Source organism: Pteronotus mesoamericanus, unplaced genomic scaffold, assembly GCF_021234165.1.
Source record: "Pteronotus mesoamericanus isolate MK-2021 breed Mesoamerican mustached bat unplaced genomic scaffold, CSHL_Meso_final contig_1, whole genome shotgun sequence".
NCBI lineage: Eukaryota > Metazoa > Chordata > Mammalia > Chiroptera > Mormoopidae > Pteronotus > Pteronotus mesoamericanus.
This window is the reverse complement of record NW_026554998.1, coordinates 475772-501285: the sequence shown is the minus strand read 5'-3', so window position 1 is coordinate 501285 and position 25514 is coordinate 475772. Positions and strand designations below refer to the sequence as shown.

At 40.5% G+C, this 25514-nt stretch overlaps 1 protein-coding gene across 3 annotated transcripts in view; it reads right to left on the bottom strand.

Annotated features, from left to right (window-relative positions):
* The window catches only part of CPEB4 (cytoplasmic polyadenylation element binding protein 4), a 53925-nt gene that overhangs the window by 7999 nt on the left and 20412 nt on the right, over positions 1–25514 (bottom strand). Inside the window, exons 3-4 of one of the 3 annotated variants that reach the window (XM_054567618.1) lie at positions 10523–10573; positions 68–241 (exon numbers count right to left, since the gene is read on the bottom strand). In XM_054567618.1, the coding sequence (XP_054423593.1) occupies positions 68–241; positions 10523–10573 (225 nt within the window). Of the gene's footprint in view, positions 1–67; positions 242–1951; positions 1976–10522; positions 10574–25514 lie in introns of all 3 variants that reach the window. The other 2 variants (XM_054567674.1, XM_054567754.1) reach the window with 2 other exon arrangements.

The following is a 25514-nucleotide window of genomic DNA, read 5'->3' as shown; positions in this document are numbered from 1 at the left end:
TCTATGGGCTTCCTACTGTGCACCGCCCTCTGGGCATTATGTTCTGGATGATCCTTTCTAAATGTACCTTCATCGATGTCAGGAGGCAGTCCACCCACAAACACCTTGCGAGAGTATCGTTCCACTCTTTCTCCATTCTGGTGGGTGAAGCAGTGAGGTGAGCCCAGGCCACTGTGAAGAGGCTGATCCCCGCGGCCATCATCCAAGAATCCATCTTCCATTGGGAACAGCGAAGACTGACCTGGAACAGAAAGCGGGAAAGGAAGCTAACAGAAAACGTTCCTGGCCACTGGTGATCGCGCCACAAACAAGGAAAGCAGCTGATTCAACAGAACCGTGGCTTTTATTTTTCTCACTGAGTAACGAATAGAATCACTTAGATAAGCTTTTGAATTCCCATCACCTTCAAGTCCCAACAGAGCCAGGGAGAAAGTTCATGGTTGAATGGAGGGCTGCCCCACTCGCCCCTGGGGCCCAGGAGCTTCGGCGAGGTGAGTGCAAACACTGCAGGCGAGAGCGCTCCTTTGAAAGTAGTTGGCAGCGGGCGGCACCGCCTTGGATGGGACCTGGCCCCTGGCAACCTGGACATGTGCACTAAGCATCAGATGTGACCGTCAGATGTAGATCGCTAAAACTTTCTTAAAACATCAAGTAACACAGCCCACACAGTTTCCTCTAAGAATGTCCTTAAAATGAAGGTGTCGGTTTTTAAAGCGAACACTCATCTTAGTTTACCTTAACTAATGGGGTACAACCAAAACCCATTAAACGCTGTTATCTGACTTCACTGTCTAGTCTTCTAGAATTTAAGATTTTTAGGCATGCTAAAGACACATTTGCTTTTAGCTGAGTAATAATCAGCTGCTACAGTGCTATCTAATTCTAAAAATTAGTCATTAAGCTTGATGTTGGAAAATATCACTCAGAATGTATAAGCAGAAAAGACCAGAGATGCCAATGTACATTATATTCTTCCCGTATTGAAACTTTAAAGTTCAAACTTTAAATCCTGAGCAAAACACAGAGCTTCAAATAACTGCAGAATCTCGCCAGCACTGGTCGCTTTTCTGGCTGCCAGTCTGCCCCGGGCGCTGCACAGGGGCCTGGTAGTGAGCCCCACAGAAACGGGTCAGACCGCTCTCCCCGCCTGAGACAGTCCAACGCCCTCCTGCTGCCGTGCTCCTCCTCCTTCCAACTTGCATTGCTAAACACAAATCATAATAGTATGTGTGCTTGTCAGGAATTCAACATACAAAACCACAGCTCAAAAGAGTTAATAATGAAGATTTAAAAAATGACTATAAAATTGGAGGCTATTTCCTGAATGATTTTCAAAAATCGCTTACATTTGAACGCTGAGCTATTTAAAACTGTCTTTAAAAAGGCAAACTACTATGGCAAAAATAGGGTTTATTCAGGCACCTCTAGGAAATGATTTTTTAAAATTCTCTAAAGTTTCCAGAGCTTTCCCCTAATGTTTACAATTTATAGGATTAGCCATTTATTTAGCTAATCTCATTTTACATCAAATGTATTATGCTGACTTGGTTTAAAAAAAAAGAGTAGACAAAGTATTCAGGTATAATTGAACCTCTAATACAGTCAGGTATTTTGAGATGATTTGGACTGGATTTTCCTTTTTAAAGAATCTTAATTGTTTTTCTCCTAAGAAATTCCTTTCAGGAAAAGGAAACAAATCTTTAGATATAAATAAGTTGAGCTTATAATAAGATATATGAAAATTATGTTGGTTCAAATCCAAATCCTACCATTCTGACTCCTTGAAATTAGAATATCTAGATGGTAACTACAATGCGTAAAGTATATATGAATCAAACCTATGTTCCATTCCCCCACCAGCCCCGCTTCCCCACGATCATTATAAATTGAGCAAACTTGAGTCCTCTCCAAATACAACTATACATTCAAAAGTTAGAAACAATAATGTTACCTCTCCTTCGCCCATATGTCCTTGCTGCATGTCAAATGAGAAAAAAAAAAACAACCTTTCAAACATTGTCAAAAGAATCAATTGTGCTTTCATCTACCAGCTTTTGAAATTGAAAAAATTTCACTATATATTATTTTGTGTCAAAAACAAAGAATTTGGGTGATGAGAAGTCAATTTACTACTTTCTTTTTTTAAGTTCTTTAAGGACATTTGTTTTAAAGGGAACTTATTGTTGTAACTGTCACTCAAGGTCCACACTAGTATCAAAGTAAAGGAGTATGTCACATGATCTAAACCAACTACCACAGTAACCTTATTTTCTCTCAGAATTCCCTGCTAAAAAACAGTTAAATAAATAGCAAAATATTTAATTCTTGGCTTTTTCCCTACTACAGGATATGTAGCCATTTTATACTACCTCTCAATTAACCCCTAATAAAGAATATCATAACAAATGAAACTGTTACGCAATTTACAAAGTTCCTTTTGGCCAAAGGTTTCTTGACCCTAATCAAATCCTCTACTATGCTCCAAATGTTGAAAAGTAAAAGGTCTGGAATTTTATTACCAAGTAGGCTGCAGCCAAGAAGAGAAGTGTATAAATATATTTATATAATTATATGTATTTCCCTGTGTACTCAGGAAATGGCAGCATAAACTTGAAATGAGAACACATTTGAGAAAATATCTTCCCTGAAACAAACTGGCACTTACAAGCCCAGCCTGTCCCAATGCCTCAATTCCATTCAACACACATTTCTTGAACGCTCACCTTGAGAGGCGCTGCGGACAGGTAAGTACGCGTGGCCCCGACCGCGTGGCCAAGAGGTAAATAATGATAATGCGGCTATTTGCTGCGCCTATTTGCTGTGACAGTTGTGTGACAGGTACACCGGGGCAGAGCAGGAGGAGCCCTGGTTTTCATTAAAGGGTCGGGTGGGGGTGGCATTTGAGGTGGCCCTTAAAAGGAAAGCAGAGAGCGGGCACCGCAGGGTGGCAGTGCTGCAGGTCGGGGGCCGTCATGCACTGGCCCAGGCGCCCAGCGCAGGTGCAGCGCAGCAAGCGGGGCCCGGGCTGCAGATCAGGTTTAAACAGGAGGCTGCGGGGACTGCAACTGAGTTACAAGTGTGACTCAGAGGTGCCGGGTGTGCGCATTTTCCAATAGTGAAATTACGTCTTGTAGCAAAATACATTTCTACCAGCACTAGAGAACGTGGGGTTTCACCAAAGTACTTGGGCAAATGGATGAAAACAACATATAATCTCCCTCAGCTGTTAAGTTTTCCTTCCCTGGGTCTTATGTTTTCAAAAAGGGAAAGGTGTTCTTTTATTTAGTTAACCTGGCAGACGTTAGAAAGACAAAAACACCACAAAGCAGATTGCTTGTTTAAAGGCTTTCTATCCATGCACCTAACTGCTCCGAAGACACAGGGTCTGAGGGAATGAAGGATTTGGAAATCCTGGTTCTGTTAACCTTAAAAAGTTGACTGGTGTTGCCTAGATTTCTGAGAAAACATGTTCGAAGAGTGAGCTTTTCAAAGCTACAAAATTAACATAAAAATCCCATAGCTTTCATTATTTCAAAAACAAATACAGTTTCAGGAACATGAAAGGCTACTGATCAAAAGTGAATTCTAATACTCTCAAAGTTGTCAAATGTGTACTTTCAAACTTTGATTTTATGCCACAAAATTAAGCAGGTTAATATAAAAGGATTCATGGTTAAATTCTGATATTAAGTCCTGAAAACTATTTAGAAACATTTTCCCACATTAAGGGAAAACTGATAATAGGTATACAATGTTTATAACTATAAAAACTGCCCATTCAAATCAGGAAATTAATATAAATGAGTACCAAAAAAATAAAAACAATGACATTCTAGAGCACAGAAGTGAGAATGCTTAAATGTTTGATTTCTACTTATTATAATGATGTTAACACTATGCATTATTTTTAATGTAGATTTTAACGTGACATACATACAGGAAAGTACACAAATCCTAGGTGTTCAGTTCAAAACATTCTATAACGTGCACACACGTGTGTAACCAGAACCCAGATATTAACGGAAGGTCAGAGGTGCCACCTTACCCTGTGGATGAAACTGAGCACCTTGTCCTTGCCCACTTTAAGTTACACTTGCCACAAACACAGTATGGTGAAATATTTGTAACACACACCTCAATTTTCCTGAGGAATCTGTCTTGTCAGACAGATTTCCAACCTCTTGATTATCAGGTGTTGTATACTTTTGATGTTTCTCAACCATGCAGGGAAGTAGCAAGAAAAAAAATCACTTTAAGTGTGTTTAAAGAAATCTACATTTGGAAAACTTCTAGCTAAGGCGGCTGCCATAAACTGCTCAGAATTTGCCTTTAATTACCAAAGAGGACCTGTTAAAAGATTTTAAAAATGCGTATTATTGAATAAAAATCTTCTAGTCCCCATCAGGGTTAAAATGAATATGATTTATATGTTTATTTACTTTTATTTTCATTCCTTAGTTTTGATTTATAAGTCCTCAATAATTTAATATTTAGTACTAACATGATTCAAGAATGTCTAAATGGGCTGGAAAATTATGGCTATAAGTTTTTATAACTTCTGGATGCATGTTGTTATTAGATTTATTAATAAATGTTTTATTTCCAAAATGTCTTTACAGGATTGCTTACAAATGCCCTCTAGTCATTGTTAAATTCCCTCTAGTAAAATATTCCACTGGTTTGGGATTCTACACTTAAACAGAAAGACTTAGGTCTTTTTTCAATATACTACATATATTTCATTATACACAAATATACACTATATAGATATATACTATTTATTTCATTATAAAAATGAAAATATTTATCTCTTAAAAAGTATCTTTTTCTCATTTGTTATAGTCAAAAAGAAACAAAGTACCTGCAATAGCGATACACTTATAAGAAGAAATACTTGGCATGTAGCCATTAAAAAAATATGGCACCTATTCAGGCACTGATACTAAAGCGCTCTAAGATGTGCTTTGCATGAGGTGCCTGAGTGTGTATTGTATGATTCTTATTTTGTAAAGTTGAAAATAAAGAAAATATAAACAGATGTGGGAATATACATAAATCTTTTTTCTAGAAGCAACCACAAGAATCTTTGGGGAGAGAAACTGGGATGGGAAAAGAAAGAAGGATTTTATTTTGTGTTGTATCCCTTTGTGTACTATTTAAATGTATTATTATTGTGTACACTGTGCTATTAGATTTAGTAATGGACACTTTTTGGTTTTCTTCTTGGTACTTATATAAAAAACAAATTATATATTTGAGGAAAGTGTCCTTTCCTACACGAGGACATCTAATCACTTCTGCAGAGACACGAGGGATAGAATAATCCTAGGTGTCAGCAGCAGGGACAGGCTGGTCCTCGTCAGGCTACGCTGGCCTGTCACAGCGCCACCCCTCCCTCTCCCTGTCCCCGTGCTGAGAAGGCAGGTGGCAAGGCTATTGGAAAAACAAGGGGAGAGGGCTCGGATTAAAAGATGCTATAAAATAACTGACTTTTCCAGTAGGACTGAAAAAATAAGTATGTGGGGAATTAGTCAAATTAGCAAATCAGTGAAAAAGATATAAATCAAAGCCTGGAAGCTAACAGGAATTAATATGTGAACAAAAGAATAAAGATAGTAGAACAAAAACACAGACAATCATCATAGAGACCAGGGCATATGATTCAACAAAGATTCAAAGAATCATTTTAAATAATTTTATACATCAACTCCTAATTTAATGGATTCATCGTCACAAAAGTATTTTAGATTTATGCTTAATAGTCAGAATTTCCTATGTCACATTGACTTCCATTTAGACCAGCTTGTTGCAACAATATTTAGAGAATCTTGATAAGAGGTATAATAAAGATATGAGACTATTTGTAAAAAGCTATCTTAGAGAAGGACAGAGAATGTAACTATAGTTTTGCATATTCCTACCCCTGTTTGTCATTTATGAAAATGGAGAGCTGATAAGAGAGTAAACAACACCATATGTATATATGATGGCTGGTCAGATGCTCAATAAACAAAAGTTGTCTCCCTTCCTCAAAAATAAACTCACTCACTCACACTCACACACACACACACACACACACACACACACACACACACACACTCATTCTTTGGTTGGTCTTCAATAATTACTCTTAGTTTTTCAATACTATTCTATGGCTAACAATGGTAAAGCGCCATTAGAATTTACAATATGTTTTCATATTATCTTTTTCTTTCACCCCTTACTGTAGCAAATAGGACCATATTATATGTATTTTCAGTGACTATAATCTATATTTCTCTCCAGGAAATTATACACTCCCTTTTCATAGATTTCTCCCCTCCACCCCAACCCTTCAGCGAACAACCTCCTCCCTTCTCCACGGAACTATAATTAAGAGCCGCTGCGCTATATGCTAACCTTTCAAAGTTCTCTTACTCAGCTCCTATGAGACAAAGCAAATAGTTTAGCTGGTGTTTCTAAGTGAAAGGCATCCACAGAGGAAATGCATACATGAGCTCGTTAAAACCTAATATATTTTCTTGTTGTGCTGTAACTTCCTCTGCCACAAGGTTCTTTTTATTTTTTTCAAGGTTAACTGTTGAAGCACCTAGTCCCAAGGGCTAAAGTAGTAGAATGGGAGGTTGGAGAAATAAGGGCAATGCATAGAGGTGCTGGCGGCTGCATGTGAGTTTTCTTAGGCAAAGTAAAGCTTCAAGCTGGGAAAAGGAAAAATTAATGTTTTAATCTCTCTCCTTTCTGCCTTAGTTAATAAACTGGCTTGATTTTATAACCATAGGATGGATATTCTAACTATGTTCCTATTATATTCGACTTAGGAAATCTCCTATTATGTAGGAAAAGGCATCTGTTATGGGATGAATTCCTCAATTCATCCCTTCCTCAAAACCCCTATGCTGAAGTTCTAACCCCCAGTCCTCAGAATGTGACTATATTTGAAGAGAGGGTCTTTATAGAGGTAATTAAGGCTGAACGAGGTCAATGAGGTGGGCCCTAATCCAATATGACTGGTGTCTTTATTAGGAGAGATTAGAACACAGACATGCACAGAGGAAAATTATGTGAACACACAGAGAGAAGACAGCCACCTATAAGCCAAGTTAAGAGGCCTCAGAAAAAATCAACTCAAGACTTCCAGGCTCTAGGGCTGAAACTAAACTTCTGTGTAAGCCATTCGGTCTGCTGTACTTGCTATGGCAGCCGTAGCAAACCAACATGATATCCGAAAAGTACCTAAAAAGCCTGTTTAAAAAAAAAAATGCACTTAGAACCCAAGGATTCCCCCTCAAAAAATCATCTACAACTAAGAAGCCAGCACTAAACTGAATTCCCTAGAATGTGCGCTATAGCGTTCTTGGCACAGTTATCAATTATCATTTGTTGGATTATAATGGTGATGTCTTTAAGAGACACCGGTGGCAATATGAAGGTCACTGTACAGGACGAAAGCTGATGACTGAGAATGGCAAACAGACCCACCGACAGTAACTGGACCCACTGGATGAGTAAGCTTTTATCTCTGTGCACGCAAACTCCAACCTCATTCCGATATAAACTGCTGAAGCTGGGAGACTGCTCTGAATCTTTCTTCTTTTGAGATTGCTAGAAAATTTCAAAATAAGTTCTACGATAATTATCACAGCTGAAATTCAAATGTTCATGCAAGGAAGAAAATAAACAGCTCTTCGACTATTTTATCCAAACAAAGCAAGAAATGGCTTTCAACTCCAAAGAGGCTTGGAACAAAAAGCTCTGGAAGTTACAGTTACAGCCAGGTGGAGCGGCAGTATACAGTCACCTTTCTAAAGGTTTTTAGAGCCTGGATGGACTACCTGTGGTAAACAGGGAGCTCCTGGTAGTTCCTTAAAGTCTTAAAATTGAATAATGAATATAAAGCAACAGTAGGTATTAGGCTTTTATTTTCAGTTCTAAACTGAAAATGAATTAAGTTGTGAAGGGACTGCTTTTGTAAGTGTGTATGATAAGTTTTAGGTTATTTACCTTAAGAATAGACCAAAAACAAGCATATTTGGCCACAGACAATGTTTATATATTCCTCTTAATCCCTTGTGTTGTGTTTTTTTCTTTATAAATCTTTAGTACTAACATCCCTGACTGCACCATAACCCACCCCTTCCTAAATGGCATCTGTTTTAACTTTACTATGTGCCAGGTGCTATGTTAAATGGCTTATATGCATTTAATCTTCACCCCAATCCTATGAGATGGGTAGCATTTGTGTTTTTTCAGTTTACCTTCATCAAGCACAGTTAAGTATTAAATTAGGTTTGCAATACAGGTGTGCTCCCCAAGCATGAGCGAAAATGAGAGCAAAGCTCCTGAGGGTCAGCACATGAACGAGACCAATGCCCCTGGAGAAGCGGCTGCCACAGAAGACGGTTCATAGACCTGGCTTACGAGGACGGGCTATGGCTGTGCCTAGAGAAAGGTGACTACGAAATTGTCTCAACACCCCTCCACCTCCAGCTTGTTAAAACTGCCTAATTTTTCATCAATCTTCTGGTATAATCTACTTTGCTACTGAAGAAAAAAAAAGCCTATCAGTCAACTCCAACATCTGGTCTACCTAGAAGTTTTATTCCCCACTATAAATGCATAAATTGGCATCTGGTCCTAGTTGGCTGGTTATTAGGAGCTAACACTTGATCCAATTCAACAAAACAAGTTTGAAGCCCTCAACCAAGAACACGGATCTGAGGCCATGACAGTCTCGACCTCACACTCTGAGGCCTCGTGTGTGGAGCCGGCATATTTCTTTGACGTTGCTTTGTTCTTTATCTTCCTATCTTTCAGTTTAAGCAACGTGAACCGCAGCCAGCAGACCTTTATAATGAATACAATTTCCATGAATGCAATGGTACAAAACATCTAGTTCCCTACTAGAGTCTATGGCCCAGTAAAATTTCAAAACATAAATATTTGGGGGAAAAGGTTACCTTTATTTTTTTCTTTGCCAAGTAAGGGTCATTAAAAAATGACCTGTTCATAAAAGACAAAATATTTATGCAGGGAAAGAAGGAAAAACAATCTCATAATAGATTTTTTTTAAAAAATTAAAGTGAATTTAACTTTGAGGAAAACCCACTAGAGAATGTTTATTTTCTCACCTCAACAAAGATGGCCCAAGGGGCAACTGGCCTAATTTTGTGACTTCATGAGGAAACTGGGACAAAGAAGAATCGATCCCTCTGCCTAGGCCCCCACAGCGGCATCTCGACCCCAGGTTGGCGGCGGCTGCCACTGCGGAGACCCGCCGCTGGGGCCGTTCCACGGGGCGAGCTCCGAGGGCAGCCCTGACGTTGTCCCTCAGCCCGATGCCACTGTTACTGCCGGGTTTCCTTTTCAGTCTCCACACAGTTATGCTGAAATATTATATTCTGGCCTTATTTCTGGCAGCAGCAGCATGAAAAGACCAAAGTCTGGTGAACAAGTAAGGCTTTTATAAACCACACGGCCTCCAGAGGATCGGATGCGCCCACATTCACTCTCCTAAGTCAAACCTGCTACCTTTTCCTGGCGCGACAGCCCTGTGTCCTGCAGAGCACTGGTTTCAAACACTGGCCATAAAGAGGTCCGCTCAGAGAGATAATTTTTAATGCCCCATTCACAATATATTACAGACAAGGAGTAAGAGTTTGGTTTTGTTTTGGTTTGGTTTGTGTTTGTTTTGTTTTGTTTTGTTTTATTTTTGGAATGATGAGAATAAAGCTATCTGGGCAACACTTCTGAGAAGTGGTAGGACTTAAAATGAGCTTTGGCAAATGGAAGGCAGAATGAACCCACAAATCTGAAATCCACTCACTCATAAATGAGTAGAAAAGGAGTAAACAAGCCCTCTGCAGTCCCCCAGTTATTTTAACCTACAGGACTACCAAACAGACACTCGGATTCTTTCATTAGTGCTGTGCGTAGACGCCCCCTCCTTCTCTCTGAAATTTAGTTTGCTTCAGCAGAAGCCCATAAAAACAGAACTCAATAGCACGGCGGTAATACTTAGAACAGGCGGGGAGAAGACACTGTAAAGGCCAATAAAACAGCATTTTTCTTGTTCTCATTATACAGCAAACAGTCAATGCCCTTGTCCTTTGCAATGTCAACCCCTGTGGTCTCAGGCTGCTTTTTTCTGGTTTCAGATCTCTGATTACACTGGAACATTTTTCCAACTACATGGAAATGGTTTCTATGTTGACATTTCAAAGGTCAGTCTACAGAAGCTAAATAGATTAAGCCATCCTTTTTGTATCAGTATGTAATTCTCATTGTGACCAATTGCAAGATAGAACTGGTTAGCTCTCGAAGTTTACAAAATTCTTGCAACGATTTGAAGGAAAAATAATTATTCACAAAATTCCTGAGAGATTAATAGCAAGTTTTAATTGTCATTACAGAAGAAACTAATGCTATTTCTCCACTTGTTGAAGCATAACTGCTCTATTTTTTTCACCTATACTAACTTGTTTTGGGCTGTGAACTTCGCTAGGGTAAATTGATTATCACTTACCATTAATAAGCAGAGAGCTATCGGATCCTGGATATGAATAGTTTAGACGACCTGAAGGTAAAAGAAGGCCGTTACTAAATTTACTTTTTCATGGATGGTTTCAGCGTATTCAATAACAAAACTGAATTACTTGTTTAAATAGTAAGGTATTTTAAAAAGCTATATTATGGGATAAACTTTGTTGTGCTAATAAACACAATGAGTCAGAGGACATATGTATCACTCACAAACATTCAAATAGGGAGTCTGAAAGTAGAAAAGTAAAATATCCCTCCTATTTAACTAGTCAGTCATTCTAATTTCTCAATCCCTATCCACAGTAATTTTCTTTATACCATTATGCTCCAATATCAATTCATAATAACAATCTTCACATTTTTTTGCCCCATAAATGTGAACAATTTTTTCAAATGTATAGTTTTTTGTTGCTTTTTAGTACATAATCACAGTAGTATTTTCCTATGATTTAGAACAAAAGTGCCAGACTTATGTCTACATGTACAGACATGCTAATGGGTTTAAAATTCACCTTTTGGAGAGAAGTACAGAAGGTAAAGAAAAATGTATCATTGTATTCACACACGACAGAAAACACCAAAGCACACAGCACAATGCCCAGAGCCCCAGGGGCACTCGAAGAATGCTGAGTTCGTTTCCCTTGACTTTTTAAGTGATTCAAAAATCTAGTTCTGAACCTAAAATGGGCACCTACAATGCCCATCAAAAAAGGATTTGTGAAGGTACTAAAATTTTTGGAGGATGTGCCAACTTTTAAATTGGTAACAACAAATAAAGGGAGGGCTATGGCCCTGGAAATGGTTTCTCTATTAATAAGGAATTATATTTCTGTTTGGGAAGAATTTTACATGTAAGTTGATATCAGACCACAGGTTCTTACAGAATGCACACTAATTCTGTGCTATACATTATAAAAGTCATTCTGGCAACATTTTTAAGTCTCCATATTCCGCGTGCCCATTTACACCCGCCCTCATAAGAATGGTGGAGAACCCTGAACAAAGTCTCGCTCACCTAAGGAACAGACAGGAGAACTTGACTGTTAAGAAGCTACCATAGGCCAGCATCGTATAAGTCAGGAGTAGCGTGAGAATTTAAAATTAACTCGGAATTACAAACGTTCCATTGGAAACAGCAGTCTAAACGCCGACCCTACAGACTCACAGTAGGCTCTCCAAGGCTACAAAAAGGTGGGAAAGCAGAGGCCCCCAAGGCTTGAGGCTGGGGGGCCAGTCTTCCAAGACGCCAGGGGACTCTGCCTGGCTCCGCCGCGCGCCGCAGGGACCAGGGCGAACAAGTGGGCCATCAATCCCGCACAGGCGGACAGCTCGGGAACGGAACCGCAGGCCTCAGCCAGCCTTGGTCTCCCCAAAGCCTGCTTCTCTGAAACAGTCTCCAAGGAAATGAACTCATGCCGTGAAAAAGAGAACATTGTTCTTTACTGTTTACAGCTTTAATTAATCCATATCCAAAACTTGGGAGACTAACAGGAAACAAAATCTGAACCTAATGATTTTCCTAAGATTTAAAATCAAATACAAGGATTGTCTTTATTGTTATTAAATTCTCAATTGTTCTATTTAAAATTTCAGCTTGTCCCTATTAAGGGAGTGGAGGTAGGGATGGCGATACAGAAGGAGGAAGTACAAAATAACTTTCTTCAATTTCTTCCTAAAATTTGGCTTGTTATTTAATGCTCATACACACAGCCCAGTATCCAGCACCACTGAAATTCCATCTGAACGGCTTTACCTACAAGCCCGGATCGACTGACTTGCCACAGTGTGCTTTGTGAAGGGCGCAGACTTGAGATGCTGGACCAAGAACATGACCCTCAACTGTTAAAAACGTGGGAGGGGCAACTACTGTTCCCAAATCACTAACTCGTCCCAGCAGCCGACTTTCCTGGAACGGAACATAGTTTATAAAGTAAAACCCTCCAGGACTGAACTAACAGAGCAATCACATGTACCAGTTTTATTTATCATAAAACATTTTTTAAAAAGATGATATGAGTCAATGCAAAACCAAATTTATGTAATTACATGAACTGACGTAAAGAAGAAATCTTTTGTTGTATTTCTAAGAGGATATTCATATATTCCAGAATTTTTAATGTTAACATTCCAGCCGAAGTCATGGCTGTTCCATATGAACTACAATCTCTCCTCTTTGATGCCAAGGAAGGGTGATTAAGCATGAGGATCTGAAGACAAGTGACCAAACAGGCTGGCCCACTTTAGAAATCAAGTTCTACTTCATCAGAAATTCACCTTTGGGTAACTTTTAAGGAGAAGAGGACCGTTTCAGCTACGGGCACCGAAGTGCCCCTTTACTCAGGTCCAGAGGCCGCCTCAGAGCGCACCTCCTGAGGGGAGCCAGCCCTCCGCCCCCCGGGAGGCGACCTTTGACGGTGCTTCTGCTCTTCGGACTGCTGAATGCGGTCATTCTAGTCTTCAGCTAACACAATAGGGCACTGAAGGATCATTGGCAAGGTTCATGGTTTAACTCTGAAAGGTGATACTTGTTTTTAATTTTTGACCTGGTCTTATGAGTCCTCTCAGGTTGGACTCAGTTTTGATGTCTGAGTCGCAAATACGCCTGTGACATTTTGTTAAATATCAGTAATGCTTTCTACTTCAATTATAAAATATAAACAGTGACATTAAAAAAAAAAAACACTTTTTAAAAACTTTTTTAAAACTTCCCTAACCTGCCAGCCCTATCCTTCTGTAAATTCTTCCTATAATCAAACTAGTTAGAGCTATCCGTTCGTGACATCTATCATGGATCACGCACGTCACTTTCTCCCTGGAGATCTGAAAGCTCCCACCTGAAGCGCCGTGGGACTCCCAAGTCTTCCGCACGCCTCTCCCCTGCCCCCGCGCCCCGTCCGCCCCGCGCCGGCGGCCTCTCTGCTCCTGGGGGCCCGACACTGGCATTGCTGCATCTTCTGTTTCATGGCTAGGTCGTCCACAATCTCCTCCTTCATCTGGAGGGGATTTCTCAACTCTTTTTCTTTTTTGTTTGTTTCGCCTTTTTCAGGGCACCATTCCCAAAAAGGAAACCCCCTTTTTAGATCAACTCGCCAAATTTCATTTCTAGCCATGTTTCACCAGCCAACCTTCTTAGGTAATTATTTCAGCTACTGGCTAACTTTCTTATCTCTCTTACATAATAACCCTGTTTAGGGACTAGAGGGTTTTGGTTTTTTTTTAAACTAGTACCTTGAGTTTCCTGTTTGGGCACAAGGTAAGCACTCAGTGAATTCATTCCACTGAACTTAGAACACCAGCATTTCACAAATGAATAAAGTAAAGTAAACCAAAAGTATCTGATCCATCTAAATCTAAAAATAACCCAGTGTTTATGGTTTTTGTTTCACTGGTTTTTTTTGATAACTCATCCTATCTATAAACATAACCCAGGTTTTGGCACATTTAGAATTTAATTCCTCGAGGGAGAAGGAGGGTAGTAGGATTTCAGGCAAGTGAACCTATTGGGTAAAGAAAGTTCAATCTTTGAACACTCTTGGTATTGATTGTGTTACAAGGAGAAAGAAAGACCGCCTGAGGAGCGGTCTGACCTGCAAGGACACCGCAACAGAAAAGCCACGGCCTCTGCCGCGGCTGTGGCCTCTGGAGCCTGAAGGCCGGCGCACACCATGCATAAGGCACAGGCTATATTCGGCGACATGACTCAACCTTGCCAAATACAGGCCGCTGACACAGCGCGACTCTGGGGAACCACGCCACCGAATTCTACCGCCTTAAAAAGACCCACACTCCCACCAGGCAATTCTCGGCTAGGTACTCGCGAGTTGGGAGAGAACCAGTATTTGCCAGCCAGCCCGACTAAGAGTTACATGGGGAGGAGGTGCTCAAAAGAACAGTATGTACGATCATATTCTTATAAGACACTAACTAAAGTAACCTACTCAATGATATAAAAGGAATAAAGACTAGAAGGAAATTAAAATATTAGCAGCATCTGTATGTACTACTTTCAAAATTAGATATAAATTATTTTCTAAAAAGTAAACCAGACACCATTGCTACTGATGATTCAGCAAGAAATGATACACTAAAGGCTGCCCTTTCAAACACACAAAGACCAGAAAGTATCAAGTGCTCTACAGCACTATTAGATCTCGTGCTATGACCTTCTCTTTTTCAGAATCATGCCCGTGTCGTTGGTGACGCGGTGTAGGCCAAGGAATGGCAATGGGGGATAACTCTACCAGGTTGTCCAAATTACAGACAGACAGCCGTGCAGTCCTGGAAAGTGACAAATTGTGTGAAATTCTAAGTTAATTTTTAAATTGATTTACATTGTAAAACCTTAGATACTCCAAAGCAAAGGGAGAGGTCATCAGTAAACATCGGTACAAATTTCTAATAGGGAAAGGATAAGATGGCCTTAGGCCCATTTCTCAGGTAGATCCAAGATTTAGGCACACAACACGCTCACGTACACACACATACACATGCATTTGTCGTTGCTGCCTAGCGAGAGGTGCTCCTGCACCTTGCTCCCACTCATTTTATATAGTTCATGCCAAGTATGTAGACGCCACACTGCAATAAATAATCTTTTAAAGGAGGTGCTTCACCTGCCTTCCCACATCTGTGTTTACCAACAGTGTCAGAGACTTGCAGCAAGATGGCGCTGTGGGGACCTAGACGATGCATAACAAGGCTCAAGAAATGTGTAATAAATGCAGTTTTGAATACCACTTTATGCTTATACAAATGCAGAACACATATCAATATGAACTAACAAAAATGTATTCAATATGTTCTACCATTGAATGATATAAAGGTAACTATTTTAAATAATTTATTCTAACCTAAAAATAATTATTTGACCTAAAAATAACTCCCCAATCGAAACCTGGAATCTCATTCTCCCTCCTGACCCACGTGTGATACAACCGACTTCCCGTCAAGACGTCTGCATGCAGTATCAGAAAGGCGGGCCTGGCTGGGGCTGACATCAACTAGAGGGCTCCCCCGCCCCCAGAGAGCCAGTCACAGTCATAAACACAGAGTTCAGGCTGAACAAAGCCCCTCTCTGGGACAGGGCTGGCTTTCAGTTTAAAAGCCAGGGCCCACGGAATACTGAAGTCCCTCGCCGTCCCCGCAGGCTCGCCTCTCCACGCTGCCATTTCCCTTCCCAGGGCACCGCTGCAGACCTGCAGGGCTACTGGGCCAGTGACATTCGCTTCCGAGTTCCCCCTCTGCCTAAAAGGCTCTCCCCGCTCTCTGCCCCACATATGTCGCCACTGCAGCCCCCACCCTTTTGCCCTGCTAGCGTCCCTCTCAGGCCTCACCTCCTACGGCCGGTGCCCCCTACTGCAAGCCGCCTGCTCCGGGTCAGATAACCCAGGCCTCCACACAACACCCTTGACACTTAACTACACTGTGTTTAAGTGATCTATTCCTAAGCTATCTCTTCCTCTAGGGCAAGATCTTTAAGGACAGATTTTAGGGTCTTACATCCCAGAAGTTGGAGCAGAGAGAGGCGCTGAATAAAAGCCGTTGAATGAATGAATGGCGTAGAGCGGCAGGGGTCGGTCCCTGCACCGGCACACGCAGCAAGGAGGGCTGAGAGTTAGGCCAACCCCATCTGGTGACCTGGGTCACATTACTTAGCTTCCCTGAACCTCAGTACAACAGGGAAATTCCCATTTATCTCACAAGGCAGTTGGGAGAAATTCATGAGACAATTTTTGCAGAATACCCAGAAAAATCCCCCATATAGAGTAGGTACTCAATTAATAATAATTCCTTTCCCCTCCCCATCTATAAGCCAGAGATAAGCAACAATTTCCATTTGTCAGGGACGGAGAGAGGAAGGGACTCCTTTTAGCACCTAAAACCCAAACTGGAACCTTGGAGAAGGGCCACGTGGGGATTTTTCAGCTTCAGAGAAATGAGAAATTTGCTAGTGTTCTTGGTTACAAACAGGAATGTAATTCTTCCCTGGAAGAGAGAGGAGGAAAAACCTGACTCCTTGCTTTTCTAATGGCCAAACTGGTGAAACAGAAGTATTTTAGGAAATGAAAACTCTGAAAATTCAACTTAAAATTTTTCCTTTTAAGAAAACTCGGAAGGATCTTTCTTTTGTACTAAAAGCTCACATTTACTTTTTCGACTGTGATATGATTGTTGAAACACAGACTGTAATAGTGGCAGAAGAAAAGAACATTTATCCATAAGGCGAGTAAAGCCAACAGGATCGGCTTCTCTAGATCGCGGCAGGTCCCCTGTAGAGGGAGGGTAGCGTGGGCTCCAGCGCAGGGCAGGCACAAAGTTCCGAGATCTAAAAGCATCTCAGAATTTCAGGCAGAAGGGAATGTCTAGAGAGAGAGAGCAGCAAAGAACTGACCTAATTAAGGAATTCAAAAGATTTCCTCCTGCCAGTAAGCCTAACAACAAGCCAGCTAGCAGGAAGGCTATTTTTATCCCTGCCAGAGGACTTCTGACTCTAGATGCTACATTTAGAGGACAGAGCAACAAGATAACTTGCCTTAAGAGGATGTTATGATACCAGTGATTAATGGCAATTTTTTTTAGCTTTAAAAAAACTAGGCATAGTTTTTGTCCAAAGTCAACCAGCCAAGGCCAGTTTGTTTGTTTTTTTAAGATAACATAATAGGGGAAAAAGTGGAAAAAGACCACCAGATAGTAGAAAACGTTTTAAGTAATACAGAAAAAAAAGTTAAGGTAGTGAATTAAAATTCTCTTAGCCTGCAAAAAGGTTGATTAAAAGCAGCATGTTTGACTGGAGACATGTTTTAAGAGAACCAGTGAATGAACATCAAGGATCGTATAAGTGGCTTCAAGGTCAAAATGGTTTTCAGAAATGGCTCTCTGTCCTGACATGAGCGTAAATAAAAGAAGGTCAAGACAAACTTACAATATTTCTAGGGACCACAGGCTAAGTTGTTTCCAAGTGATTGAGAACTTTAGAGAGATAAGCCACTCTTAAGACTGGTTACTGAAGTCCAAACCCCAAAAGGCAATCTGCAAAGTCACTAGTTGGCTTTCTACATACATACCTATTAGCAACTCGAGTCACTTAGTTAATATGAGCTCTGGTGACTTTATGGAACCCTGGAGAAGAATGTGCTTGAGTTTCATACCTGATCTAATTTCACCTTTAGCTATCTCTCAGAAGGCCCAGTTCCTGTTTTCTGCTACTGATACTCAAGGCATTGAGTCTTCCTCTTATTAGCCTTCAAAACTAAATAATTAACACGCTGCTCTAAGATATCTAATTGTTTGGAGGATGCGTGGCACGAGGTAGGAGCCTTTGCCTCTTATTCCCTGGCACAGAGTGGATGCCTGCTAGGTGTGCGGCGCAGGAATGCGCCCCGCAGCTCTGGCTGCACACAGGCACCCGAAGTGGAGGGAGCCACGTGGGGGCAGGGGGAGCACGGCACAGCCGAATCACTTCAGGGGCACGCACGCTCTAGTCCCCTGACAGCCCTAGTGAATCAGAATCGGGCCCAAGGAAAAGAATACGCCAGCTTGGAAAAGTCTCCTCAGGGCCTGTTCCAACGTCCGCCCCCAGCAGGGCGCCTATGTACAAGAAACCGGCCGGCGTGAGAGCCGAATCTTTTACACAAGATTATTATAAAATACCATTCTTCAATTCTGTACCCAGTCTCCTGAACAGAAATTAAGAAATTTAATGCCTACCCTCTGTCTAAAGCGCACTGAGACAAAAAGGCTTGCATTTTTTAATGTCTGTTGCCCCCCTTTGGGCTACACAGTAAGTACCTGAGCCAGTGACCCCGGAGCCAGAGGCTGTGTGCTCTTAACTGGACCCTCCAGGTACCAGTCAGTCGACTGGCTAACGTTACAGAAACTGTAGGATCTCTCTGAACTTCATCTTCTTCAACTGTAAAATGGAGATCAAAAAACTCACACAAAAGGTTACTGTAAGGATTTAAGTTGGAGATAATTCTCAGAAGCAGCACAGAATAAAAATCAGAAGTGCCCTTTCGCTTGAAACTGCTCCCTACACAGAATATCCTTGTCCCCTTCAAAGAAAGAGAAACATAGACAGGTGTGTCCTTAAACTACTACCTGGTACATGGAACGTGCACAGATATTTGTGGAACTGGAACAAAGCAGAAGCTAAGATGTAAGATACTTCCACAAACCACGGGGCTTAAAGAAGGCTGGCTCCCCCTCCTAACAAGGGCTACCTGTGACAGAACTCCAGGGGTACCTCCCTCTCTTGTCATATGGCGTCCTGCCCCTGGGCATTGTGCCAGGTGTTGCCTAAAGCGCCCTCAAAGGGCAAAAAGATGGCTTCAGGTGTCAGAGAAAAAGGTCCAAAATGCTCCTTGGTGGAGAGAACAATCTCGGATGGGGACGTGACCTCCCGCTCTTCTCTGTCCACCTCCTCACCATCTTCTCCACTAAATTCCTTTTGGCGTCCTTCTCCTTTCCGTAACTGGGACTATTCTAATGGCGGGAGGTTGAAGCCGAACAATGAGAGAAGTTCTCTGGAGCCGTGTTTCATAACCTTCCATAATTATTAAGACCCACTTTGACCAAAACATTTCAGAGGCCCCCCACCCTGACGACAACTGCTCCAGTGAACACTACACATCAAACAACGACGACAACACCCTTAATCATAAAAGGCTACTATGAATTCATTAACACCTTTAAATACATTTTTAATTCATTACATCAGCATCCATATGCTTTTGGAAGATAATCGTGCTTACACAAAAGACACGTCTATCATCTAACTGGGATGCCCGGTCCTGATGGGGTCACAGGCCTATCAAATAATTCCCACAGCCACAGCAGCCTGTGGTCCACAAACCAAGAGCAGGAACATTTCATGAGGTCAAGTTTAACAACTGCTTCCTAAATGTAATATAGTTAGGCCTATTTCAAAAAGAAGAGATGCAGTCTAAAAGCAAAGCCTTCACTTGGCTGACTAAATCTGATTTTTGGTTAGAACCCTTCTACAAGCTACTCAATATTAAATACTGCCAAAAACAGAATCATGGAGTTTATATGCTACTGTCAATCACTAAACCTTTAAAATCTTCGATGTTGTCACTTAGAAACAGCATGTCAGAGAGACTGTGGAATTGCTGATGATAATTTAAAGATCATGAAGTTCAATCCCTTCGTGGACAGGTGAGGAAACTAACATCTACAGAGAAAGGACTGGCCCAAGGCCACATAACTGCAAATGGCAGAGTCAGCTTTGAACTCGGCTCTAAATGCTTCTCTTTTTATTTCTTACAATTTGGGAAAGCCTGTTTGTTAATAAGCTAACAACTTCTAATCATTTACAATAAAGAGATCAAGTGGCTGATTTAAATCTCTCTCTATGTAATTAACCATGCCATTCATTTATTATTTGAAATACTATAGCTGGTCGAAATTAGATTTTTTTTTGGTAGGTTCTTTATACTTCACTTAATCATGGCTGTTCTACAGAATTAAGACTTGCACCTGATTGTTGGTTTCTCAAGGATTAAAAAAGGGTCCTCTACTTGGTTGACTCCTCCTTCTCTCCCCCAATTTATGGCAACTGGCATCTGCCCAGTTGAATTCCAAAGAGACTGTGGAACTGCTTTCCCTTCGGAGTGCCACTAACGTTCTCCACTGACTGGTTACCAGGTAGTCCCCGCAAGAAAACAAAGCGTTGCTTTTAGAATGGAGCGTACCAGCATGGGGCCGAATTCAGAATCAGTCATTTGGACAAAATAATAAAGCCCAGAGGCAGCCTGGCCATCTCATGATCTGATGCCAAAAAGTAGTAACTAGTTTAAAACCATTTAAAAATGTATTCCTTTTGCAAATGGTTACCGCTAACCAACAAATCCACTGAATTTTCTCTCTTATCCCTCTTTTAACTTTGGTAGTGAGAAGGGTGGCCAGACAGGGGGAACAGTGAACAGAGAAATCCACAAACCAGGCAAGAACAGCTGATAGGTCAATGAACTGTGTACAACATTAAGGTAGAAATTCCATGGGTATCGGGAAGAAATAATTCTGTGCACAACTGTGTGACTGTTCCGTCCTTCCTGTTGCTAAATTGAAAGCAAAGAGAATCGGGTATTTTTATGACAGCTATGAATCAGGTGGCATTGCTTCCCTCCCTCACAGTCAACAAAGAACCTATTCCAGGATCGTGTAACAGGATCAGGGAAAGTCTTAAGGCCTTCACAACAACACCCTATTGCATTACTCCCTAATCAAAAGGGCTTTCATTGTGTAGATATTAGTACTTGGGACTGTCTTATACTAATAGCTGTCAGCTCTCGACAGAATTTAACAAGGAAGGAAAAAAACCAAAAATAGTAAGTGACGCTATCAAAGGGTACACAATATACTATTATTAATTGGGACAAGGAGCATGGACAAATGGATCTATACAAATGTCTTGGAGCTCCTTCACTTTTTTATACTGCAGAGGTCCCTAATATTTAACACTGACAGACTGTTGACAAAGCCTGAAAACCCTACTCCTTAAGTGTCGTTCAGATGTCATGTCTCAATGTTAAGAAATATTATTACTCTCTGTCCATATGGTAAACCTACAGCCATTAAATTAGACACGCTACTGAATGTGAAATGCAAAACGTTACAGAAAAGCACATAATGTGCTACTTGATCGCTGTTTGTTTTCTGATTTGTCATTTCTAAGTGTTAACTGTCACATATAGTTCACTGCCCTGAATGTGTGTCAAACAAAATTTAAGTCACAACAGCCATAAAATATATTCAACATTAACAAAATGGTAAAAATTTTAAAAAAAAGTTGAGTTAAAAGAATCTTTTAAAGAAATGTTTAGGATCTTCAAACCTTCCAATAACACAGAATGTTTACTGTCGCGCTCCCCCCTAACCCCTTTACCTTCACCTCTCTCCCAGGTAAAATCGGAGTTGCAACAGTGTTTGAAGATGACTACCCAATAATCATGGACTCAGAATAAGATTGTGTTCAGCGTTCAGGATTAAGATAAGGGGACTGCTTAGGTCATTATGGATCTACATCATGGATGACATAAGACAAATTCCCCCTTTGTGACAACTGCTTGTAGGATTTTCAGAACAAATCAAAACAAGGGCCATTAGTCTATCGCAACTGAGTGGAGGACAGAGGATCGTCACATCCTACTTACCAGTACATGTTATGGAAACAAACTGGACAGAAGAGGATCTAGACAAGGCACAGGAGCGTTCAGTAGGGACCGAGCTGGTTGCTGGTTTCAGTTCAGAGGTCAGAGTGAGGAAGACTTCAGTCCAATGTTACGAGCACATCGGTGTTCACAAACATCATGTTTTGTTCTCCTAGACATTTCCTTTCCCCATCCTCCCCTTAATAAATAAAACAAACCAAACCAAACTAAACCAACATCAACCCCCAATCTGGAAAGCGTAGTCAACACTGTTCAAAACCCACACATTTGTAAACTCTGCCTATGCAGTGCTGTAAGGAACCTAATGAGTCCTGGTCAACGGTAACCACAGAGGACACAGTGGCGCAGAACTCGGACTACACTCTGCACTGGCAACACAAAGACAAACGTGCCCCGCAACTCTGCCCTCTTCTTCCTCACAAAGAAGTTACCTCAACACCGAAGCCCAGGTCCCATTCGAGGGCACAACTGAGCCAAGCAAAAGAGAGAGACTGTTCAGGGCTTTTCCACTACAGCAGGCAGAAAAGGGAGCAGGCAGAAGGAGAGGAAAGCGTGTCGTTTCTGAACAGCCACACACTAAGTTCATTGTAGCCGAGTTTAAATTACATTCTTCGCTACATGCCTTACTCCATTACTCATGAGGCTTCTAGAAGTAGGGCAATTTTCTACTCCCCAGAGGTCCCAGCGACCCCCCTGCCGCACTGCTTTGAATCACTTGGTACCCTCCAAACGGAGCGACAAAGAACCAGGAGGGCTGGAAGGCTCCAGCCTGGCTCCTCGCAGCTGCCTGGCTGACTCCGAGTCTTCAAGACTCGTAATATTTAAAGATCGTCCCACATGCCGGAAAGACATCTGACACCAAGCAATGGTAATTTACTTGGAAGGAGATATTTGGTTATGAATCCAAGTGAAATTAGCTGGTTTGCATTATCCATTTCTTCTTTACAGCACTTCGTATCAAGCGCTATTAAATCTCCCTGGAAGGAAAACATCCATCTAATCCTTTGAAAAGGTGACAGGGACTAGTAGTCTTTTCTCAAATCACCACAGTCAAGCTGACTTAACTCAAAACAGGTTAAATACTGTAAGAAATGATACCCACCACCACCATTTGAAATAAATCATTTTAATATTATAGCAACAAAACTTATTTTAGTAAGAGTTCATTTCCCTTTAGAAACTTTCTTTACTCTGAAATTTGAAGTTATAAATCAATGATAAAAAACTTAGTCCTATTTTCAGCAACTCTCATAGTAGTTTTCTAGAGCTATCTCAGTCTACATAACGTCAGCATGCACTATCTGTTCTAAAACATCTGTATCAATACGCAACATCTGTTCCTTAAAACAGAGAGCTACGTGACTGCATTTTGGAATATAGGAACATTAGGAGGATTATGTATCAAGGGAAAATTTAAGGTTTCCTGGTTATTATTTATGGTATCCTTTTTAAGTAGCACTAACTTCGTTCTCTGCTTTGGTGAAGATAGAGAATTTAAATAATTATCCCCAAAATCACTCTCTTACAGTGACATTAAAAAAAACAACAACACTTCTATAAAACTAATGAAACAGACTTTGTGTACAAAACTTTCAACTGAGTTTGATTTTCTTGTAGAGAGATTATTATAAATTTTTTTTGCTTGGCAACAAAGAAAAGAGGCACAGATGGAATCGTCACTTGCCCACTCATTTATGCATTTGTTTCAAACCCACAGCAATGAAAAATAGGGGGGAAGGGCCACCAAATTTAATGCACAAATAAAGAAAGAAAAAGATATCAAAAGTATTTTTAAGTGCAAGGTCATAATACCTCCGGCAGTCGGGAATTAAATACATAGCATTTTTGAAGCAGATCCAGCTCTTAAATTCTTATTAAATGAACGCATGGAGCAAGCGAGGCAGTAACATCTAACTGAAGGACATACTCCCACTGCTTAATGCTACATAGGCCATAGGTTTCTTGGGTTCCCTGGGATGTGTAAAAAGGTCAGCACTTTAAACAGCCTGCATTTCGGAATACAGTCATTATTGCTTATGTTCAAATTGAGTATTTAAAATGTCTGACACTCAGAGGGTTGGAGTGGATGTGCTGAGTTCCTCATTCCAAAAACTGAAAGTAAGATATATTCTATAACAGTATGAAGAACTTAGGGCACCAGCTTTACAACATTCTGGGGGGAAATGCGATGATATTCGGACTCATAATTTAGTTAATATCTGAATGGCTATTAACGTTTTGACGATGTATAGATTGCCTTTGTGCTCACAATGATTTTGCTGTCTCATTTGGTTTTCTAGTGAAATGAAGCAAACTGGATATGAAATTGTTTTCATATACAGGACATAAAATATTCAACCACTATTATGAAAGTGTGAATTGTTCGACTCTGTCTGACATCTGATCATTTCCAAGTGCTATTTTTTGCCTCCTTATTCCAGTGCTGTCTCCCGAGCTTCCAGTCCACAAGCAACTACTTTTTGGTTTATATCTATATTCCTGCATTCCCTCCACTCCCAGGAAAGAGAAAAAGGCTTGGTTTTCAGGTCTCTCCTACTATGCACTGAATGTAATATGGCTTCGTGACTCTTTATTTCACTATGTCCAGCCTATTTTTCAGAAGGCTGAAAACAGATGTGCTCACATGTGGTTTTAATTTAGCTCACGCTGCTCCATTTCTAAACAATAAGTACCAATTTCACAGGCGAGGGAAAAAAAAACCTCACAAATAACAGCAATATACAACATTCCCCAAATATTCATCTGAACATCACTAACAGTAAAAGATTTTTCTGTCCAGATGAAGAAAGTGCTTGATAAGCCTAATAATATTGTAGCAACGAACAAGCTGCCACCTGGGAGATCAAAATTCAAAATGGGTCTGTAACTCGGGCTCTTGGCTTATGAGGCTGGTGTACAGGAAAGAAAATGAAATTGTCTCTGGAGAAGAGCCGCTGCAGACTGCCACTGGCTTTGGTTATAGAGAAAGTAATATACAATTTCGAAGATAAAAATAACATCCAGACATGCCAGCTGATCAGAGCAAGGACGTGGAGAGATAAGGCCGAGGGAGGACGCCTTTCCTCCTGAAGAGCTAACCCTCTGTATACGGAGAAAGTGATAGGAGCCTCAAAATTCTTAGAAAAACTATTTTTAAATAAGGTGTAAAAATAAAAGAATATAAATTATGAAATGAAGGTTAGGTACTCCTTTGGCACATCTGTTAAAATGTTAAAAAAGAAAAAAGATAAAAGGTTTTCAACAAGTCAGTTGCAATCAATGGCACATTTATAAAGAAACTCAAAAACTATATTTGAAGGTTCTGAGGCATATTAAGCACTTTGCCATCTGTTGATGGCAAAAATAAAAAAATTTAAACCCCATTACACTAAGGGAATTTTTTTTTCCCAAAAGGGAAAAGGCAAATTCAGTTGTTTGTTTGCTTTTAATTTAAGTAAGTAATATAACCACACCAATTAATTCACCTTGTAGTTCTTGTACCAAAATTAGGCTTTATTATTTAAACACATACATACAGATCGCTTTTCTATGAGGAGCCGCAAATGAAAGATAAAAATAAATGAGGTCAATCTTAATATATTTTATTAAATTATTTTTAAGATAAACCCAGATATAAATTTTGCTTCCACATGATGAAGACTTTTTAAAACAATTCTCAAGTTAATTCTTGTAAGTGAATGTTAATACTCTTTCTGAGAGGCATATCATTCTCTACTAATCTTATAGAATTCATGTCCATTTTCTGTTTTCTCTGTTTCTAACGGA